We start from the raw sequence: 20259 nt of genomic DNA on the forward strand, positions 1-20259 counted from the left end.
GTTAAGTAAAGAAAAATAATAAAAGAAATCATGTGCACATATGTTTTAGGTTTTCACCAAGTTTTCCTAGATTACTCTAAAGAATATATTTTTTTCAAACAAAATGCTTTCTCATCAACATATACTATGTTTTCATAAAAACTCATATACATTTTTAAACATTAGCTCATTTTTAGCGATTCTGACAGTAACGCGCGAGGTATCACCTAGTAGCAGTAATGTATAGTACGGTATCACCTAGTAGCAGTAATGCATAGCCCGTTCGGTCATTTTTAGTGCATATAGGTTGCCTTTTTTAGTGTATGTATGTTTTGTCCGAAATCAAAGTATCTCTACTTTGATAAAAAATATCAACATCTACAACGTCAAACAATATTATTAGAGTATCTTCAACCGCACCCCCAACAAGCCTCCTCAAGACTTTTTTTATCGCCGACGTCGAAAAATCGACCCAATCGCACCCCAGAAGCCCAGTTTTCGTCGGTTAGGCCGAATTTGTCGCCGGCGGACCCAGGACGAACCCGACGCGATGGGGCCGCATGGGAGCGTCGGGGGAAACAATTTTGGCGCGAAAGCCTGGCAGGCCTGCCGAGTTAGCGGCCGGGTGCGTTCGTCGTCCTCGTCGTCTCGGTTTTCCGCGAAGAATCAATGCCAAGACTGCCGCTCTGCCGCGTCAGTCAACCTTCCATTGATGCCTCATGGGCGACACATGAAGGCGCGGCGACGCGCGGCTCGTCCACTTCCCCACACGTACACACGGCGGCCGTCGTCTTACCGCCCACGCACGGCTATAAAAGCCGCCCTCCCTCGCCGGTGAGCGCACACCTCCATCACCACAGAACCATCTTCCCCTCTCGACCTCTCATCGCCAACACTCGTCTCTCCTCTCTCCAGGCGATGGTGCGGCGGCCAACGGCTTCGGCCGCCGCCACCTGCAAGAGGATGAGGCACGCCTCCTCACGTGGCTGACTACCCGGCGCCGCCGGACATGCGGGTGTCGGGCACCTGGAGGCTCATCGCCGGCGGCATCCCGGTGCCTCCAGCGCCCACCGGAGCTGCTCGGCGCGCCCACGCGCATCCGGTCCTTGCTGCGGGAGCAGGCACAGAACCAGCCGAGGTACGTCCCTGACAGCAACGCGTCGTGGATGGCGTACTTCGACCGGCGCCACGAGGAGCAGCTCGCCTCCACCAACGGCGTCGAGCCCTACAGACGCCTCAACTTCGAGGGGCGGCGCCAATGATGGGGTGTCCCCGGCCGCACCCTCGACGCCGCCCTTGAGTACATAGAGACCGACAACACGCCGCGCCTGGAGTACGCGGTGCCCCCCTCCTTCTCTCGTCGCCGCGGCAGCTCCTAGACGTCGCGTCGGATGGAGATGGCAACCTCCTCATCGTCGGGCCCCCTCTCCTTCGGATCGCGGGCGCTCCGCCCCGTCAAGTCGGAGCCATACGAGACCCCGCTCAGGCGCCGCACCCGCGGTGGCGCCCTCATCATCAACGAGGGCGGCTATGGCCCCTCTTCTCCCTCTTCCCGCCTCGTCTGGCCAAAGACCGAGCCAAGGCTTCTCCCCGTGAAGGAGCACGAGGCCATGGCCGCCCTCAAATGGGCGCGGGAGGACTACGTTCGCGAGGAGATGGCGCACTAGCGTCGTGCCCTCGAGGAGATCGCCGCTCAACGTCGTGGACGTGAGGAGAGTGGCGTCGTCGTCCTTGACAACAGTGATGAGGAGATGCCCGGTCCATCCAACCCCCCATGCATCGCGACCTGATCAAGGGTGCAACAGGGACGGCGGCCACATGCAGGGCGGCAACGTCGATGTCGGCGACTACACCAAGTTTTACAGGCTGCTCGGTATGTAAAAGGTGGACGATGACGGCTTTAGTATTTAGTTGTTTTTAATAGTAGTAATATTTAGTTGTTTTTAATTTATGTTTTCAGTTTTTTGTATAAATATCAATGAAAATCGCCTAGTTTGGTCGAATTTCGGCCGAGTTTAGTTTTCGAACGGCTCAGGCAACGCTATTTCAAGCGCCTGGAGGACTGAACGTCTGGAGATGCTCTTAGATTCATTAGAAAAAGAAAACGCTGGATTCTTTCGTTATTAATACTTAGCTGTAAAAGTAAAAGGTACAAGCCCTGCTCTACGAGAAATACAGTACATCTGATCTGAGCACACCAACACTATAGCACGGCAGACGAACGCAGACACGCACACACACAATGGGAAACAGCCGAACATCCAGGCCGCATCTCCCCCTTAGTATAGGATCGATGATGATGAGATGCGTGGTGAAGCCGCGCAGCCGCGCGCGGCGCTCCGCGAACGAGCCCCGGAATGCCTTCCCTCGTTACGTAGCATAACAGTTTTCCTTCCACGGCGAGACCAGGAGGGTCGTCGAGCGGTGCTTCAAGCCCGTGCGTAGGTCTGTCCGAGGTGCGCGGCGCGGAGGTCAGCGGGGTCGGCGCCGGCGGCACGGTTGGCGGGACGGTAGTGGCCGGTGACGGGGTCAGGCACCCACGAGGCGTCGGCCACGGCCTTCTCGGCCTCCCTGGCCGCCTTCCCGTCCGCGGCCGCCGCAGCGCCGCGCCTCATCGCCCCGGAGGAGGCCGCCGCCGCGTAGCCCCTGGCGGTGGCCGGGGCCAGCCGCTGGGCGAGCGCGCGGGCAGCAGCGGAGCCGGAGAGAGCGAGGGCCATCGGATCTGTCTGTGTCGGACGATCGGACGGCTGGAGGGCTCCGGCTCTTTGCTACTGCTCCAACTTGGGCGTTTGAGGCTTGGTGGGCTTTGGTGGTGTGGGGGAACGAGAGAGGCCAGGGCCCGTATATAAAGAGAGACGGGGAGAGGTAGGCGGGGTAAAAAGGGCGGAACGGCGCGGGTTTTGTCAAAGATTCGGTGGCTTTTGGGAGCCGTCACTCAGCGCGGCGAACCGGCACGTGGTGTCGCAGGAAATGGCGCCGCGGGTTCGTCGCTTCCGTCCTTCCTACGTGGTCGACCTGATATTTTTGTTTACTCATCTCGAGCTGATGATAGCGTGCATTGCCGGGTCGACATGGGCTTGGTGACACTGACGCCGACGCGCGCTTAATAAAAAGGTTAGTGACAATTTGGACTTTTGAGATGAGAGGAGCAAGCAAGTCGTGCTTGTTTCGTTTTTCTCTTTTCGTTGTGAACGGCGAAGTTGCCTTTGCTCTTCTCGGTTTGGTGTGCAGTAAAATTAATTTTTCAGGGTGCGTCGGTTACACGTTGCACTAGTAACGGTTATCCACGTATTCGGGGCAGTAGAACACGATGCGAAAACAAAAACATTATCCTCTCTTGCCTCGCTTTGAGTATTTGGGTGGGGGCACATGGAAGGGGTCTACGTGTCGCCTCCTGGGACGTGGAGGAGATTTTTTTTTTTGAGGGGTCGTGGAGATCTTTTGGCGAGCGAGCGAGCAAGCGTGGACCAGGGACCCAGGCTCGTCGTGAGCCGAGGAGGCGGCGTCTGGTGGAGGCGGGGGGCGCGGTCGGCAGCGCGAGGGAGCGAGTGAGCCGCATCTGGACGGGTCGTACCCGGCCCGGCGTGCGGCCGTCGCTCGCTAGGTATAGCGGCTCCCGGGCCGACCGGGTCGCGCGCCGACGGGCATCAACACCCCAAAGCAAAGGGCACAGGGCCCCCTGATGATGAGGAGACTTGACGCGGTCGGCGTCTCGGTCGGTCGTCGGCGCACCGCGCGCACGCGGCGCGGCTGGAACCTACATGGATGCATCCCGTGGTTTGGCCATTTTGTAGCAGCGGAAAGGAGATTCTCTCGTGACGCCTACATGCACCTCGTAGTTTGGCCAGTTAGCGGCGAAAAGAAAGGGCAGGGACGAGATGCGGATGCATTAGAAAACAGAGGAAGTAGATGCGGATGAGTTTATTTATTTATTGAGGTAATAGCATCCCAGATCCATGAACTTGCACAAAATGTGATGATTTAGTTTAAAACTTGCAAAATTTCACCAAGAGTTCCAAAACTTGACACCCTATGTGGTGATTTGGTCCAGAGCAAATCACAGCGCGACAAGTGGCAGTCCAGAGCTTGGACCGGTTAGCACTGGCATTTTTGCAATAAACCCCTGCCATTCCGTCGATTTAACCCGCACTGGTTAGTGCTCATCTTCTCCACCGCAGGTGCCCCGCCCCCGCTCGTCCACACAATACAGTACTACAGTCTCTGTCGAGTTCTTGCGGTGTTGATGCTTTTGCGGTGCAGATTTGCTCGTCGGGGTGTTCATCGATGCCATTCTCGAGCTGCGGGGGGTCCCGGCGAGGACGCGGATCTGGTGCGTTGTCGCCTGGTTGTTCAACCCCTTCACCTTCACCATCGGCACCAAAGGGAACTGCGAGCCCATCATCTGCGCCGCCATGCTCTGGATCCTCATCTGCTTGATGAAGGGTGTAAGCTCTGCATCCTTTTTTTATGTCTGTTCAGTGATAGCTACCTTTATGAACTGCTAGCTTTGAATATTTTGCAGTTGTGTGATATGCTAATTCTTACTTGTCAAAACTAGGAATATTTCTCTTCAAATTTTAGTAGGTATATAATTGGTCTGAAAGTTGCGATGATGCTCCACACATTTAGTTCATTATGTTTAGTCTGTAAAGTATCTTCCGTTTAGTCCTTTCTTAAGTTTTTGTTCACCAATCAATTGCCTGTCTGTTGGATGATCAATCCCACTATTTAGCTTATTTTTGTGAAGTAGTCGAACTTAACCTTTTATACAAGGGGTATTTAACTTATTGGACCAATGGATTTACAAACAAAAATTTGGCAGACTGCATTTTACAAAGTTGGGTGTTGCTTATGCACTGAAATACATGATGGTAACATCAGAAAAATCCCACACACAAACAAAAACTCTCAGAAGAAGGAAGGTGTACCCATAATCCAAGAAAACCATACTAGATTTCTATCACTTTTGCAAAACCACATATACCAAATAATTTGCTTCTTAATTCTTATACATAGTTCTAGTCTCCTTTGTACCTGTCTGATGTTTTTCCTTGAAAGATATCAGTACTTGGTGCTCAACTGTTAAAGTACCTTTGCTTCAGAATTCAGGTTTTCTTTTGATTAATGTCTTAATGGTGTCATTACAGTGTCTTCTGTCCTGTTTCTTCACTTGCTTGACTCGATGCATTTTGACAGACATTCAGCTTCATAATCTAGTTTGTGAAGTGAAAGTTGTCAGGCAAATGGTTTGCTTGCTTTATTTGAATGGTAGCCATCATCATCATTCTCTTTTTCATTATCAAGATAAAGGGCTTCATTTGAAGAGTTAGTTGGCGGGCCTACCGGCCCGCAGACTACGAGAAAGAGATAGAGGTTGCCTCTCTTGCAGATCATTTACTCTGTTGCTTACTTGCATCATAAGTATGGACAATTTACTAGTATTTGCAGACACATGTAGTAAGAAGATTAAAAACACAGAATTATTGTTTATAAATATTTTGCATGGCTATCTTACAGTTTGATTATCTACTGCAGGTAGAGTACTGGAAGCAGCATTCTTGTATGGGCTGATTGTGCACGTCAGAATAATCATTTGAGATAGCAGTCACTTGAGTGTGTAAACTCAAGCTCCTTTTTGCTGCTGGCTAGAGTAGTTACTGCTATCCTGGAGTTGAGCAATACTTGAGCACTCAGATGCGATGAAAAATTAGATATGCGAAATGGGCAGTAAATAACTCTTTACTGTAATTTGTTTTCTTCCAAATAATTCCAGCACCAACACTACTAGGGAAAACCCTAGCAGTAGCGCTCGTTTTGTGCTCACTAATAGCGCGGGTAGGCGCGCGCTACTAATAAGGCGCTACAGCTATTGCTTAGCAGTAACGCGTGCCGCACGCACTACTGCTAGGACAAATAGCTGCAGCGCTTGTTCACTCCCACACTGCTGCTAATGTAACTACTGACAGCGTGTTTTCTTTCCATCGCTACTAGTATTGTTTTTTTATTTTTTTATTTTTAGTGTATTTATGCGTTATCGTACAAATATTGGTACAATACCAGTTATGAGGTTTACATTATTATGTCCATAACAGTGTGTCAAATGAAGGTGGATTAGGTTCACGTGGAGGCAGTATGTGGTGCATGTCAAAAGTATACTACTAATCTAAACTTGATCTAGTTTGGACTAGTAGTACTTTCGATGTGCACCACATGTTGCCTCCACTTGAATCTAATCCGCCAGCACAAGCTATTTAATCATCATCATAATCATTAGCATCAACAATATTTATTTAATCACCACTAACACTAGCTAATAATAATCATCAGTCATTACCACCAACACTAGCTATTTTATCATCATAGTAATAGTGTAGCACATCATTATCCTCAAACTCATTTCTAGCTAATCACTCTTGCTGCTCTCTCTTAGGTAAAACAACATAAAACATGTGTAGCTCTCCTCCTTGATCAAGTTGGAGCATGCAGATGAACCCGTCTCCTAATTTTGGGTAGCACATCTGTTTGCTGCCCCCTAGTACTTGTCTGCGCTCCCCCATCACATATCTGGTCCAGTCTTGCACTATTAAGCATTCATCGCTGATCTTGAATGCACTAAAGTAACATGTAGGATATCTTGGCCGTAAGCTAATAATACTCATGGTACCTTTAGTCTCGATCCCATAAGGCACAACATTCATCGGGAGTCCCTGTTGAAGAACATCGTATGGTCACATACTTAGCAATGAAGTTTAGCTTCATAAATAATGTATGGAAAAGATGCACTGAGGACAAATAGTAAAAATCTTACCATCCTTCCTAAATAGATGTGACCGTAGTTCATGACGAACACTATTGGTCGCACGTTTTCAGTACTAAGATTTCTAAGTCCAGGAAGAAAATTTGTCTTGACGGTATCAAGATCCTCAAGCCATGAAACATAATGACTTAGCTCCTCGCAGTTTAGTTCAGCCCCGGGACAGTAGTAGGTCCTGTCTACCAAGCGTTGGATATGTTTGCTTGCACCGAAATAAGCTGATAATACAAATTAGTTGTCAACTATTTTTGAATAAACAATATCAAAGACATAAATATGGTTGAGAAACTTACATTTTGGTGTAACTGGAGGCGTCTGCACATCGACCCAGATGTCGGTATTACCTTCAATATCATCTTCCGGACGAATATCAAAGGTGATAACCATATCAGGCTCAAATGCATAAGTCTTGCATAGTGCTCGCCATGTTTTGCATCCAAAATAGGTGTAGTCGTCTGAATTGTATAATTTTACGTGGAAAATATAACCATGCTCGGTCTTCAAATAAACTTTCTTTACCTCCATAGTATGACTGAAACCTATCTTATCCAATACAAAAACTCTTGCATGGCAGGGGATACGCTAGTAGAATAGTAAAAAAAATATAAGTTGAAGCAAATGAATCAGATGTCATGCTTAATTACGAAAAAAGACTTGTCGTTGTGACTTACTGTATCCACTTCGAAGTTCTCGTCCAGCTTGATGCTGAAGCGCCTATCATCATCTAGGAAGATTCCGTCGCACAGGCCGCGCTCGTCTTCGCAGTATTTGCAAATACCGAAATCCTTTTTGTCGTCAGACATTTCCTATGTTCATAGTTAAAACATTAATTGAAAATCGATAAAAGACAACTACCAGGATACTCAACACACAAATCCGGGGCACTCGATATTTCCTACATATTTTGGCAAAAGTCATGCCAAAATTCACGGAAAAATCCGGCATGACCTTTGCTAAAATAGGATATATCGAGCGCCTGAAATTTGCCGGAACGGAAATGAATCAACACTCCAGCAAAACATAGGCCACTCGGAGGTGTAACCTGCAAACATGACCGGCCACTTGGATATTGAGCAACACAAGATATACATTTTAAAATATCTTATAAGACTCAAATTAGCATGCATTCAATAAGCAAAAGTAAATCATCTCATGCGTCCGTACATCGTCGAATATTATCACTAATACATCCCGAATAGTGTCATACATATAACATCACTAGTACAACTAAAACCCTAGCACACAACGGGTATCGGCGCGGGCGGTGGACACCCACAGAGAAGGAACCATCACGGGATCATAGCTCCAGTGAGATCCCTGGAGAACCTACCAGGTATTGGAGAACCTGTGCTCCAACGCAAACAAGTAGCGACGGACGTGCGCGTCCTCCTCACTGACACGGTGACACACCACCTCCGCGGAGTCCTCGAGCCTCTGGACCGTCACTGGCCCACGCGGCCGCCACCAAAGAAGGTTCGGGTCAACGACAGGCTGGCTCCTCACCAACCTGTGCCCCCCGGTAGGTAGCGCCTCCCAGTACCACCCCGGCGGAGCCCAGTCCCGGACATGGCCCATCTGGTCAAGCAGGTGTCGTCCTCCGCCGACTCGACGACGAGGATGCGGGATAGGCATCGTCCACGTCGATGCGGGAAAATTGCTTTAACTAAAAAAATAGCAACAAGTTCTTACTAACTAGTTTTATTAATTCAACTAGTTCTTACTAAAAATAAACTTACTATAAATAAAAATATTCTAGTACCTAATTAGTACCTAGTTCTTACTAACTAATTAGTATCTAAGAACTACTGCCCTAATTACCATCTAATTTGATGAACCTATAGGGGTGGAAAGTGGTAGAAACCCTAACTAATTTGATGGAGGTAGAAACCCTAGGCAGAGGTAGGGGGAGGGAGGAGCAGGCGTGCTCACCTCGGGTGCTTGCGACGAGGGAGGGGCAGGCGGCGTCGAGGTCGTGGTCGGGGCTCCGGGGCGGCGTTGAGGTCGGGGGGGGGGGGGGGGGCGGGGCGGCGTTGAGGTCGGGGTCGGGGGCGGCGTCCCGGGCGGCGTTGAATCTGGGGTCGGGGGCGGCGTGGGGAGAGCGGCGGCGGCCGAGGGGCGACGGCGGCGGCGAGAGTGGAGTTGATTTGGGGGATGAAGTGGCCGTGGGGAAGGACGAACCGCGTGGTTAAGTCAGAAGTACCAGTAGCGCGTTCCAGAAAGGGCGCTACTGCTACGTTAGCTACAGCGCGTTCTGGAATACACGCTGCAGCTAAGGAGATTAGCAGTAGTGCTGGGCCATTATACGCGCTACTGCTAGGTTGGGCTAGCCATGTGCGCCCAGTTCAAACGTAGCAGCAACGCTTTTCGCTAATACGCGCTACTGCTAAAGTCATAACAGTAGCGTGGTTTATTTACGCGCGCTCCTACTGGATGCTTGCACTATTAAGTAGCAGCAGCGCTTGATTTTATACTGCGCTACTGCTAAAATTCTGTGTATAGACTTTTCCCTAGTAGTGCAAGCTTTGCATTAGTGCAAATGACACCGAAGTAAGTTAGCTCGGTATAATATCTCAAATACAAACATCCAGTAGGAAGATGAAATGTGGATCATGGGGCCACGTGCCAGCGGCCGCATTGTACTGCATTTTCGGACCGGTGACCTACGGCCATTGTATCTAAGATCTTCTCCTTGTTTGCATCAGGAGTAATAATCAGAGTATAAGCCGTCATTCCGCACAGGCTAGAGGAGGGCATTCTACCTGAACTGAAGAATGTTTAGTTCCTCGGGAGAAACGGTCTTTTATTTTCAAAATATCGTGTGGACATTGCGATCATCCTGTACGTGCGTGCAGCACAAGGTTTGTTAGTCCTGCACCTAACCACTCCTGACAGGCTGACGCTGCACAAATTTTTGCCATGTCTTCATCGTGAGTTCAGACTTCAAAGCATGCACCTACCTCTTCCTCTCTCTATCCCCCTCTAGTTCACCCAGAAGAAGAAGAAAAAAAGGCAAACAATGAAGGTTGGAATCAGACACCCAATGCCGTCGAAACAACCAAACTAATATGCCATTTCATGTGCGGTTCAAATTTGAATAACACAACTGAAATATCAACAAACTTGGAGAAGTAACAGACGGAGGAAAACCAATTCTATAACTTAAATTCCAGGCCGAAATGGAGGATCTCTCTGTCAACCGAACCGAACCGAACCGTCACCATCGTCCTACGCAACAACAGCAGGGGGCAAAAAATTCTCGGACTTAGCTCTAATGGGGGCCGTGCGGCTGACCGATCATAGACTAGAGCCATCCGAGATGTAAATTGACGGAACGACAGGGAGTTTATTGCAAAAATGCCAGTGCTGACCAGTCCAAGCTCTGGACTGCCACTTGTCGTGCTGTGATTCGCTCTGGACCAAATCATCACATAGGGTGTCAAGTTCTGGGAGCCCTCAGTGACATTTTGCAAGTTTTGGACTAAATCATCACATCTCGTGCAAGTTCATGGATCTGGGGTGCTATTACCTCTTATTTATTTATTATAACAGCATCGAGCAATCATCTCAATCATGGTGAGCGTGTCGGCGTCACCTACCTTCGATCATGGCGAGCACGGAACGTAGAAAAGAAAACTGGTCGGATGGAATCATCTTGCTTTATTTGGCACCGGGAGCATGGTCCAGCGGACCCAATGCAATCAGTAAGATGGGTGATAGACTCGGTAATGGACTCAACAAGTGCTGGAAAAGTAAGCAAGCCGAAGCAATCAAAACAAATAAAATGGAATACACCTGATGAAGGCGTGATGAAGATTAATGTAGATGCATCCTTTGATGATGTTTCCTGTCAAGGTTTGACTGGGCTGGTTATTCGGGATAGGGAGGGTGCATTACTTCGTGCACAAGCCCTTTGGTATAATTTTGCAGCTAGCTCACAGTCCATGGAAGCAGAAGCAATTTGAGATGGGGTTCGAATGGCTATTGAGAGAGGTTTCAGCAAAGTTGAGGTGGAAACTGATGCTCAAGCTATTGTTAAGTTGTGGGAGTCGGATACCTTTGATCGTTCGGAGATAGCTGGCATTCTTCAAGAGATCGGGGAGCTTTATCAATTTGAGAGTTTTAGGCTGAAATTTGTACGTAGAGAAGCTAGTGAAGCGGCTCATTTATGTGCGAAGCAGGCGACAAGTGTTAGAAGAAGATGTTTATGGCTTAATTACACTCATGTTTTCCTAATGATCATGTTGTATCGTGACTGTATGCCTGCTTAAGTAAGCAATAAAACTCTTTTATGTTGCAAAAGAAAAATTGATTTAATTTTAGCTATATAGTACTTCCTCTGTAAAGGAATCTAAACGCTGTTATATTTCTTTACGGAGGGAGCAGTATACTCCTATATATAGATGTGGAGGGGGAAAAAAGAGTCATGCACACAAAGTCACACACCATGTATCTTCTTAATACTGTTTCTTGCCAGGGACATGACAATGAACACCGCAAATGCAATTATACTACCTTCAAGATTAGCATCTCCTAAAAGAACCGATCATCAATACTAAGAATCCCTCAAAAAGGTACTCCCTCTGTAAACTAATATAAGAGTGTTTAGATCACTACTTTAGTGTTCTAAATGTTTTTATATTAGTTTACAGAGGGAGTACTAGTATCTTCTAAAAATAATACAATACGATCTTGAGGTTTAGCATGTACTACTGCCAGCAAACAGTTTGCCAGAAAAATATCAACGTGCTCTCCAAGACAATAGAAAAAATCAAGAAGAATCTTCGTAGGCACATGGTGCTACGCTATGGATAGCTGAGAAAGCTTAACGGCAAGATACACTCGGCAGTCGCGATCACGCATTAATCCACACGCAAAAGAAGTCACACCATGCTCCATCAAACAGTCTTGAATAGCAAATTTAGCATCACAGGCAAGCAAGTCCAGAATATCTCCAGCCCAATAATCTCCGTTGCATTTCGGAGAGGAGAAACATAACAGGCTGTTGATCCTCAAGTCATCAAGTGCTACAGCAGATTTGTTTCAAATAAAAAGTGCTACTGCAGATTATCAGGTCGAGCTCCTACAACAGAGTCCTTTTATTGACCTGGAGTCCCGGACAAACGTTCGTTCAGTGCCAAATTCATGAACACAAAAGTTGCAATCAGTCCAAAAATCAGAAATGCAGCTCAAGACTGCGCAAATGCTAAGCCGAGCTCTATGTTTTCACCATCACAACAGCTTGACACCAGATTCTCTGACAGAATCTATAACAGCCTTGACTTTCCCGTGGTACTTCTGCTCTCTCTTCATGTGGATGGACACGGCAGGTATCCCCTTGAGCAGCAGGCGCTCCCCCAGCAACTTCCCAATCTTTGCGGCGGCAGATACGTCGCGGGTCGACTCCAAGTTCGGTCTCAGCAGCTTCTCCTGCGAGCTTGCAGAACACGCGACGGTTGCTGTTGGGGTATGGATGACCTGGGCGGTTACATACTTGTTCGAGAAATGCATCCTCAAAAGGTAGGGCTTGAGAAAACCGACGATCCTAGCGGCCCTGTCTGGTGGAGGGACGACCATTGTTACTGGTTTCTCTGTAGCAAGGTAACAAGCAGCACGTATTAGTCAATTGACAATGTGAATACATTTCAATTACCCAATCTATAAACCAGTTTTAAATTATCAGCGGTCGATGTTAAAAATCAGGATATCAGAACACACTGAGGAATACAGTATTAATGCAATTGCTAAACAATTCATAAAACAAATTCTTGCCACTGGTGTAGACAGGGAGCGACAGTGCATGATAAATTGACGATCTTAAAAGAAAGAGAATGAAATCAATAGCAGGGGCAAAATCCAAGTAAAGTTGCCTGCTAAGTAGATAACCTGATACTGAATCTAGTACTTAGCTCCAGTGTTTGAACCATTGTGACAAGGAGCTATACCAGGAAACTCACACAACCTTTTTGCTCATACACAATAGCTAATAGGTAAGAATCTTGATTTGCACAGTTGCACCTTAGGTGTGTTTGGTTTGAGTCCAAGCCACTGCTCCAAATACCGGTCAGTTAACTGTAGAGTAGTTAACTGTTATTCGGACCCCTCAGATACGAGAACGTGCTATTCGAGCCATTAACTGGTAGGTCCAGTTAATTTGTCTGACAAGCCGATTTATCAGCTGTCAGGCCGAATTATTGGCTGGGCCAATTAACTACTAGGCATTTTTTAGCCCAAAACTAGGCCATTCCCTTCCTACTTTTCAATGTTCAGGTTTATAAACTTCCAGATCGGCTGCAACATCATTAGAACATCAAGGCAACAATTTTCCTTGTTGCTATGTAGCCTAGGATTGCGTATTTAGACACTCAGTACATTGCACGTCGCTGTATAGCCTAGGATATATAGATATGGCCCTAGTTATACCTCCCGATAAATGGGTTACCGATAAATTCAGTAAAAATGGCCTATTCGCCCATTAATCCCTACTCAGCACCCAACTGATATGGTACCAGTTACCGATAGCCTGAACATTGGTCCAAGCCAAGAGATACAAAAATGTTGGCTAGGCAAAATATTGGATATGGTTTTGGTTGTCAAAGTTCTGGCCTATGTTGGCAAGGAAGTTCACTGGGAGTCGCCTAAGGAGCATGAGTATATGGAGAGTTTGGCAACCATGTAGATGCCTATGAGAGGTATTAATTTGGACACTGTGACATCATGAGCAAGAAATTGATGCGGTTAATTTAGGCATAGGCCAAACATAGCCTGAACAATGTAGCTATGAGAATAGTGTTCTAGTTGATATGCATTTTTTTTAATATAATGCAGCAGCAGTAACTTAATTGACAGACATAAAACTCTAAATGAAGTTGCCAACATTGATATCAGAATACTTAGCGCCAAACAAACCAAGGCAGAATTTAGCAGGTTCATTGAGAGGAAGCTTAATCACACTGTCTTTTGAGGTATGATGACTAGACATGTCAACTTCAGCAAAATGAATAGGATATTACACCATGAAATTTAGATTTCAGCCAAATTATCTAGAGTGGCAATATCTAATGGCTAAGAAGGAAAATTTATGCATTCATGAGGCAGAAACAGAGTGATTTGTCCCAAAAGAACTAAAAGACTTTCAGAGTGACTCACTACACTGAGCCAGTAACCCGAAGCCGGAAAGGATTGTCACTGAGTGAAGCTAAGACCTTAATATGCCCCAGCAATGCTAGGCTCCAATAAACATCAGTACCGAATAGGGCTCTACACATTTCAGTTTACCAGTACACATGGCACCTAATGAATTCCAGCTCAAGATTTTTCAAATAAAAACATGGCAGTTAAGTATGCAGAAACTGGATCAAGCGTGCTGCGTGCAGACCTAAACATAAGAATTAGCGACACTTAATTCTCGGGCCATATCAAATTAACAGCCACAGAACCAAATTATCGAACCCATCTGGTGAAGATGTGTTTCAAAATGAGTTGAGCTCTACCACGGAATGGCAGAATACCACTGGTGAATCAACGCATAGGTAAACCGATACGGATCTCACGAGAAGTGCAGCCTGACTATATCTGTATTACGACTTTATGAGAGAGGTGGCCTACCTCGGAGAGCACGTGGGGCCGGAGTCGTACCGCGCGGCGAGCCGGGGATGCAGCGGACAGCGCAGGGCGGCGGCGGCGGCGCGCGGCGCGACGTGGGTGGCGAAGCCGATCAGAACATGGACGGGGCGGCGGCTGCAGGGTTAGAGGAGGAATGGACGCGATGCGATGCGATTAGACTAGTAACGGCCCGGTTAGGCCCAGGAATATGGTCGTTGTTTGGGGGTGAGCCCAGCTCGTTTCTTATCCAGGCCCACATTGTGAACCGCCTCCAGTACCGGGACAAGAAAGGAGAAGGGTGTAGTAGCTCGGAGATCGGCGGGCGGCGGCTATGGCGATGGCGGCGGCATCAGCGGGCGGCGAGCCGGTAGAGCCGCAGTCGTTGAAGAAGCTGAGTCTCAAGTCGCTGAGACGCTCCCTCGACCTCTTCGCGCCCACCCACTCCCTCCCCTTCGCTCCCGACGCCGAGAGGTAAGCCAGCTCGCTCGCCCCCCTTCCTTAACCCCCCCAAACCCTAGCCCACTTGTGCTAACCTCTTCTCTTCGCTTGCTCTCTATCTCGCGGCAGCAAACGGATTCGCGTCAGCTGCAAGGTTCGTGGCCTCGTCTCGGCTCTCTACTGGTTATGTTCCTACCTTTGTCTGCACATAAGCGGCGGCCCTGAGAATTTGGTGGTCGGGTGGTTTCTCGCAGGTGAATGCGGAGTACGGCGCGGTCAAGAACCTGCCGACCGACCAGGGCCGAGCGCAGGGGAAGGGCGCCGCCGCTCCTTCCAATGCGTTAGCGCTTCTAGGTATTTTTTTGCTGCCCTTCTTGAATGAGAAGTCCCTGCCGCTTTTCAAATTGAACAACAGAAATTCACTAGCTATATCAGGACTTTTGATGCTCGTTAGTAATGACCGCTAGGCAAAAGAAACAATGGGGATTTCAAGAACAGGAATAACGGCTGAAATTCTAGCGAATTTCATTGTAGATTGTTTACAGGATGATAAAAATTATCTTTGTCAGGCACACAAGACACAAAAGATGCTCCTAGGGAAGGCACTAGTAATGCCATTATCCCTGCACCGCTTATGCTTCCTAAAGCACCGTAAGTGCATCCATGTTCTCTTGTCTGTTGTTAATATGTTGATGTTCCTTTTTATTGCTACTGAAGTTTCCTCTTTGATTTTTCATCAGTGAATCTGCAGTGCCTGGCAAAAATACAACCGTATTGTCGATTCCTGGGTCATCTGATAGGTTTGTTCACTTGCATTTCCCTCTATGGCTGTCTGGTCATCATACAACATGGCTTCCATATTATTTCTGATATTCTATCAAGTGTGTCAACTGTGAAATATTTGTAACGTGCAGTTCCTGGCTGTTACTTTAAATTGCTCATGTCTTGATATGTCTTTTAGATTCTCGACATCTGCACTGATGGAAAGGTTGCCAAGTAGATGGCCTAAACCTGTATGGCATGCTCCCTGGAAGAACTATCGGGTAATTATCTTTCATTCAAGTGTCACTTCCATATTGTGTGTTATAGCTTGTTTGGCACCCCAGGGACAGGTTCTTGGCATATCGGTGCCGTATTTGGACTGGAAAAAAGATTTATTTTGACCTTTTGAGCATCCATGCAATTCTACTATCCATCTGTGAATATTTAAACTGGTTAAAATCGTTAAACCCTCTCATGTTCTTCTGCATATTTGGTTGGAATTAAACTGGTCTATGGGAGCATCTTGGTTCTCACTAAGTGATAAATTACATCATTTCTTTTCCAGAATTATTGTTGATGGTAGTTCTAAACGTATGCAGGTTATCAGTGGCCACTTGGGCTGGGTGCGATCTATAGCATTTGATCCAGGCAATGAATGGTTCTGTACTGGTTCTGCTGATAGAACAATAAAGGTGAGCCCTACAGCCTGCACTCCTGTCTTGGAATTTGGAAATTAAGTTGAATTCATGTATGCGTGCAACTAGTTATATCATAACATGCATTGGCACTGTTAGTGGCTCAGAGGCTTGTTTACAGGTGTCCTCACTTTTCTAATGTTTTATACTTCTATTTGCATGATGCAGTTATTCCCAGTTTCCGGAATCTTGTTTGAACTAATATAATAATTATATTGCTATTCTGTTGGCGAATTCTCATGAGAAACAGAAAATAGTGCATGTACAATTTATTATCTGTTTATGCTTCTGGTGGGTTTTATTTTGACATCAATCTTCCATTTGCATTTTTTTGCTTTGTGCAAGGCCAACCGCTACTATAAGGGTCACTAAACTATCTCCCTCTTCCCTTATTTTGCAATTGTACATTAAGCTAGCAATCCAACTGCCCAACATGTCATACTACTTTCCTGTGTAGTTCATTGATTGATCTTCTGACAACTGGGTTGTGTAGATATGGGACCTGGCATCAGGAATGTTGAAGCTGACACTAACTGGTCATATTGAACAAGTCCGTGGTAAGTTGTTCTTGGTTTTGGATTGCAGGGCCTTCAGGCACTCAGCCCCCTTTCAGATTTCTTTTGCTTTTGCCTCAATCTGAAAGTTTGTAACTGAGGGGTGTAATGTGCATTTATGTAGGACTTGCTGTCAGTCAGCGGCACACATATTTATTTTCTGCTGGTGATGACAAACAAGTAAAATGTTGGGATCTTGAACAAAATAAGGTCTGTTTTATTATTTACTCGTGTTTAGCATGTGGCATATCGGCATTCTTGATATTTTGTCTGTATTCTCTGTAAAGGTTATTCGGTCTTATCATGGGCATCTGAGTGGGGTTTACTGCTTAGCTCTCCATCCAACAATTGATGTCTTGCTGACAGGTGGTCGAGATTCAGTTTGCAGGGTAAGAAATTACTCCTTACCGTGCACATTATGCAAAATTTGGCAGCACACTATGCACTAAGCTGTTCTTGTTCCATGCACAGGTGTGGGATATCCGAACAAAGGCTCATGTTTCTGCTTTAACTGGACATGATAACACAGTTTGTTCAGTGTTTGCTCGGCCAACGGTAAGAAAGCATCTTTACTTGTCGCAACTCACTGAAATACCGAGTTTTGCTGCTTCAATACTCTTCATCTATTGGCGTCTCAAGTTTCTAATTGGAGTCTTCTGATTCTTAGTCTTCTTAAAGTTAAATAAAAAGCAGTTAAAGAATACATGCATAAAACCTTTGATTTGTTCACCATGTTATTATTTGGACTAGGCTTGGAGCTTGCTTGTGATAGTATTTTCTTGTCTATTGTGGTAGCTACTGTTAATTACCTTTTTTCTTTCTTTCTCAGGATCCACAAGTTGTCACTGGCTCACATGATACAACTATCAAGTTCTGGGATCTTGTAGCTGGTAATTCAACTATTAAACTTGACATTGTCCACCAAATGGTTCCGTTTATCTGTATCCGTTACAGTTGTTTGTTTCTCCAGGGAAAACTATGTGTACTCTTACACACCATAAGAAGTCTGTTCGGGCCATGGCACTACATCCAAAAGAGTTAGTACCCAGGGATTCATTTTTTAAATTATTTGGTACCCATGGATCCATATTTTCCATTATGTACATTGCTGGAACCTTTACAGTAACTTCTCTTATGTAGGAAATCATTTGCTTCAGCATCTGCCGACAACATAAAAAAGTGGAGTCTGCCCAAAGGCGAATTTCTGCACAACATGCTGTGAGTTCACTTATTTGTATCCATACTTTTTCACCTTGTCTATAAGTGACACAGTTTGTTATTTAGCTAACTGTAATTTGAAACAATTAAGTACAGCACTATATGTCAATGCAACTCAGATTCCATGATTCCATCATTTGTAATCAAAATACATTTTAGGTCTGCTTTATAACCTTCTTTGGTAAATGAGTGCGCGCCATCTATGCTGACCAGGATGTCTTTTTTGTCTTCATTTGTGTGCATTCAAATGGTTGATTAATGGGTATGAATTTGCTGGTGTTCTTATTGTAAGTTTGAATTCTAATGCCCTAGATCTACCTATGGACATTACCAAAGTCAAGTTCCTCTTATCTCAGAGTTATGGAAAACTTTCGAGGCATTTGTGCTACTCTCTCTGATCCAAATTAATTGTCGCAGCTTTAGTACAACTTTGTACTACTAAAGTTGTACTAGAGCTGCGACAATTAATATGGATCGAAGGGAGTATTTGTTTTAGCAATTTCAAAAGTATATTATTGTTATTCTGTAATATCAAAACATGCTACTTGCCCTAGATAATGACCATCCGGTGTCTTGGTCTCATCCTGCTCAACATTGATTCCTGACAATGCCACTAGTATTGCTACTACAAAGTGCAAACGGAGAACTCACACAGTTTGGCATAAGTTGCATTCATCTTTCATAATCCAATATATTGCATTGCCCCTCTAGTCACGATTTCAACATCTGGATGTGATTTTTTTGCTCAGTCCAACATCCTCACGCACTAAACTTCTCATCTGTTATCACCTTCAGGTCCCAGCAAAAAACAATTCTAAATGCAATGGCTGTTAATGAGGATGGTGTCCTGGCAACTGCAGGTAAATGCATTGACAGAGTGCCATATTCTTCCAACCTTTTGGGCTCCCCATCATGCTTTCTCAAGTGTAGTAAGATTTTGCAGGGGATAATGGAAGCATGTGGTTTTGGGATTGGAAGAGCGGCCACAATTTTCAGCAAGAACAGACTATTGTCCAGCCTGGTACGTACTACTACGCATTCCGCATTGGTTGACAGGCTCACAAGTGATATTCAGCTCGGCCATTTCGATTTTTTATGAAGTTTTTCCTCTTATGAGGGGTTCTGAATAATGATGTATCAGAAATGCTAGTGACACTGGCAAAACTGGTCTAACCTTGATGTTTGTTTACAGCTGGAATCACTGATTATCTGCATCCATGTTGTCTTGAATTTCAGGATCATTGGAGAGTGAAGCATGTATATATGCCCTTTCTTATGATAATAGTGGATCAAGGCTTGTGACATGCGAGGCAGATAAAACAATAAAGATGTGGAAAGAAGATTTAACAGCAACACCAGAAACCCACCCTGTCAACTTCAAGCCACCAAAAGACATCCGGAGATATTGATTGCCACATAAGTTACAAGATTTGTTTCGACCACCCAAATTCTACCCTTTGGTTGAGTGTTCACCTCCTTTATGGCGGTGTTCAAGCCCTAACGTCCCTGTTGTATAATACAGATGGTGTTCTAGTATTTATTGCTGAATCTGAAGCATGTTTTCTAGTTCAAATATATTTTGTTCTATGCATTGGGAATTTTTGTGATCTATCAAAATTGAATTTCTGCAGCTGTAGTGGTGTTTGTAAGTCACTACAGGTTCTCTGTAAGATTGAGATCTTGCTAATGCTTCAGGCTAGGTTCAACAGTATGATTTTTTTCACCTAACATCATTATTGAGGCTTGCGAAAAGCTTAACGTGGATGATGTATTATTCCATGCTGAAAGCTCTTCGGTTGCTGCTGGTGCAGTTATTCGCGATGAGTTGGACTATTTTTCTTTTTTCTTTTTGCTGCTGCCTAAGCATTGTTTGATTCAAGCTGACAAGTTGGTTGCAATACGACTGGAAGGCTTGATGTGTATCTGGATGTAGAAACCTGCAATTAGTCAAAATCTGTAGTTCATGGAGAAACGAGGACTACTGAAAGCTAATGCTGATGGGTTTATCTGGGGATAGTATAACCATGGTGGCTGGTGTGTCATAAATCCGTGGCTATAGAGGAGAGGTGATCACAGCAAAGGCCGGAAGCAAATCCATTCAGTGCTGAATGCATTTTATCTTGCCACGAACCTGGGAATCATGAACCTGATTCATAAAAATGGATGCTATCTTCTCGCTCAGGCTATCAGTCCGGTA

At 45.8% G+C, this 20259-nt stretch overlaps 3 protein-coding genes and 1 long non-coding RNA gene across 6 annotated transcripts; 2 read left to right on the plus strand and 2 right to left on the minus strand.

The window, feature by feature from the left end:
* Positions 1-2070: 2070 nt before the first annotated feature.
* On the minus strand, positions 2071-2815 carry LOC125543543 (late embryogenesis abundant protein Lea5-like). The gene has a single exon (XM_048706917.2). It carries the CDS (start codon positions 2694-2696, stop codon positions 2409-2411), a length of 288 nt encoding a protein of 95 aa, XP_048562874.1. The 5' UTR covers positions 2697-2815; the 3' UTR covers positions 2071-2408.
* A 261-nt stretch (positions 2816-3076) lies between these two features.
* On the plus strand, positions 3077-5802 carry LOC125543544 (uncharacterized). Of its 3 annotated transcripts, none has more exons than XR_007298559.1 (4): positions 3077-3093; positions 4031-4157; positions 4240-4424; positions 5515-5802. It is a non-coding gene; the product is annotated as an uncharacterized LOC125543544 (long non-coding RNA). The 3 variants fall into 3 exon arrangements; XR_007298558.2 differs by lacking the exon at positions 3077-3093 and adding an exon at positions 3715-3916; XR_007298557.1 differs by lacking the exons at positions 3077-3093; positions 4031-4157 and having other exon boundaries at positions 4164-4424.
* A 5882-nt stretch (positions 5803-11684) lies between these two features.
* Positions 11685-14571, minus strand: LOC125543542 (uncharacterized). Its single transcript, XM_048706916.2, has 2 exons — positions 14399-14571; positions 11685-12381 (listed from the first exon to the last, which is right to left on the minus strand). The coding sequence occupies exon 2, from the start codon at positions 12365-12367 to the stop codon at positions 12023-12025; it is 345 nt and encodes a 114-aa protein (XP_048562873.1). The 5' UTR covers positions 12368-12381; positions 14399-14571; the 3' UTR covers positions 11685-12022.
* A 62-nt stretch (positions 14572-14633) lies between these two features.
* PRL1 (pleiotropic regulatory locus 1) lies at positions 14634-19773 on the plus strand. Its single transcript, XM_048706915.2, has 17 exons — positions 14634-14866; positions 14963-14987; positions 15088-15187; positions 15403-15484; positions 15574-15633; positions 15795-15876; positions 16195-16287; positions 16784-16847; positions 16969-17054; positions 17132-17233; positions 17316-17399; positions 17674-17734; positions 17815-17881; positions 17985-18062; positions 18858-18922; positions 19006-19083; positions 19299-19773. The coding sequence occupies exons 1-17, from the start codon at positions 14727-14729 to the stop codon at positions 19469-19471; spliced, it is 1440 nt and encodes a 479-aa protein (XP_048562872.1). The 5' UTR covers positions 14634-14726; the 3' UTR covers positions 19472-19773.
* Positions 19774-20259: the final 486 nt, after the last annotated feature.

The sequence above is a fragment of the Triticum urartu genome, chromosome 3A (assembly GCF_056163025.1).
Source record: "Triticum urartu cultivar PI428250 chromosome 3A, HENAU_Tu73, whole genome shotgun sequence".
Classification (NCBI taxonomy): domain Eukaryota; kingdom Viridiplantae; phylum Streptophyta; class Magnoliopsida; order Poales; family Poaceae; genus Triticum; species Triticum urartu.

What these genes read in the sequence shown, in the direction of transcription:
- LOC125543543 (XM_048706917.2), bottom strand. Translation starts at nt 2,696, where the DNA reads ATGGCCCTCGCTCTCTCCGGCTCCGCTGCTGCCCGCGCGCTCGCCCAG.
- LOC125543542 (XM_048706916.2), bottom strand. Translation starts at nt 12,367, where the DNA reads ATGGTCGTCCCTCCACCAGACAGGGCCGCTAGGATCGTCGGTTTTCTC.
- PRL1 (XM_048706915.2), top strand. Translation starts at nt 14,727, where the DNA reads ATGGCGATGGCGGCGGCATCAGCGGGCGGCGAGCCGGTAGAGCCGCAG. An exon ending in CTCCCTGGAAGAACTATCGG is followed by an intron (nt 15,877 to 16,194) that starts GTAATTATCTTT and finishes AAACGTATGCAG; the next exon opens with GTTATCAGTGGCCACTTGGG. An exon ending in GAATTTCTGCACAACATGCT is followed by an intron (nt 18,063 to 18,857) that starts GTGAGTTCACTT and finishes TATCACCTTCAG; the next exon opens with GTCCCAGCAAAAAACAATTC.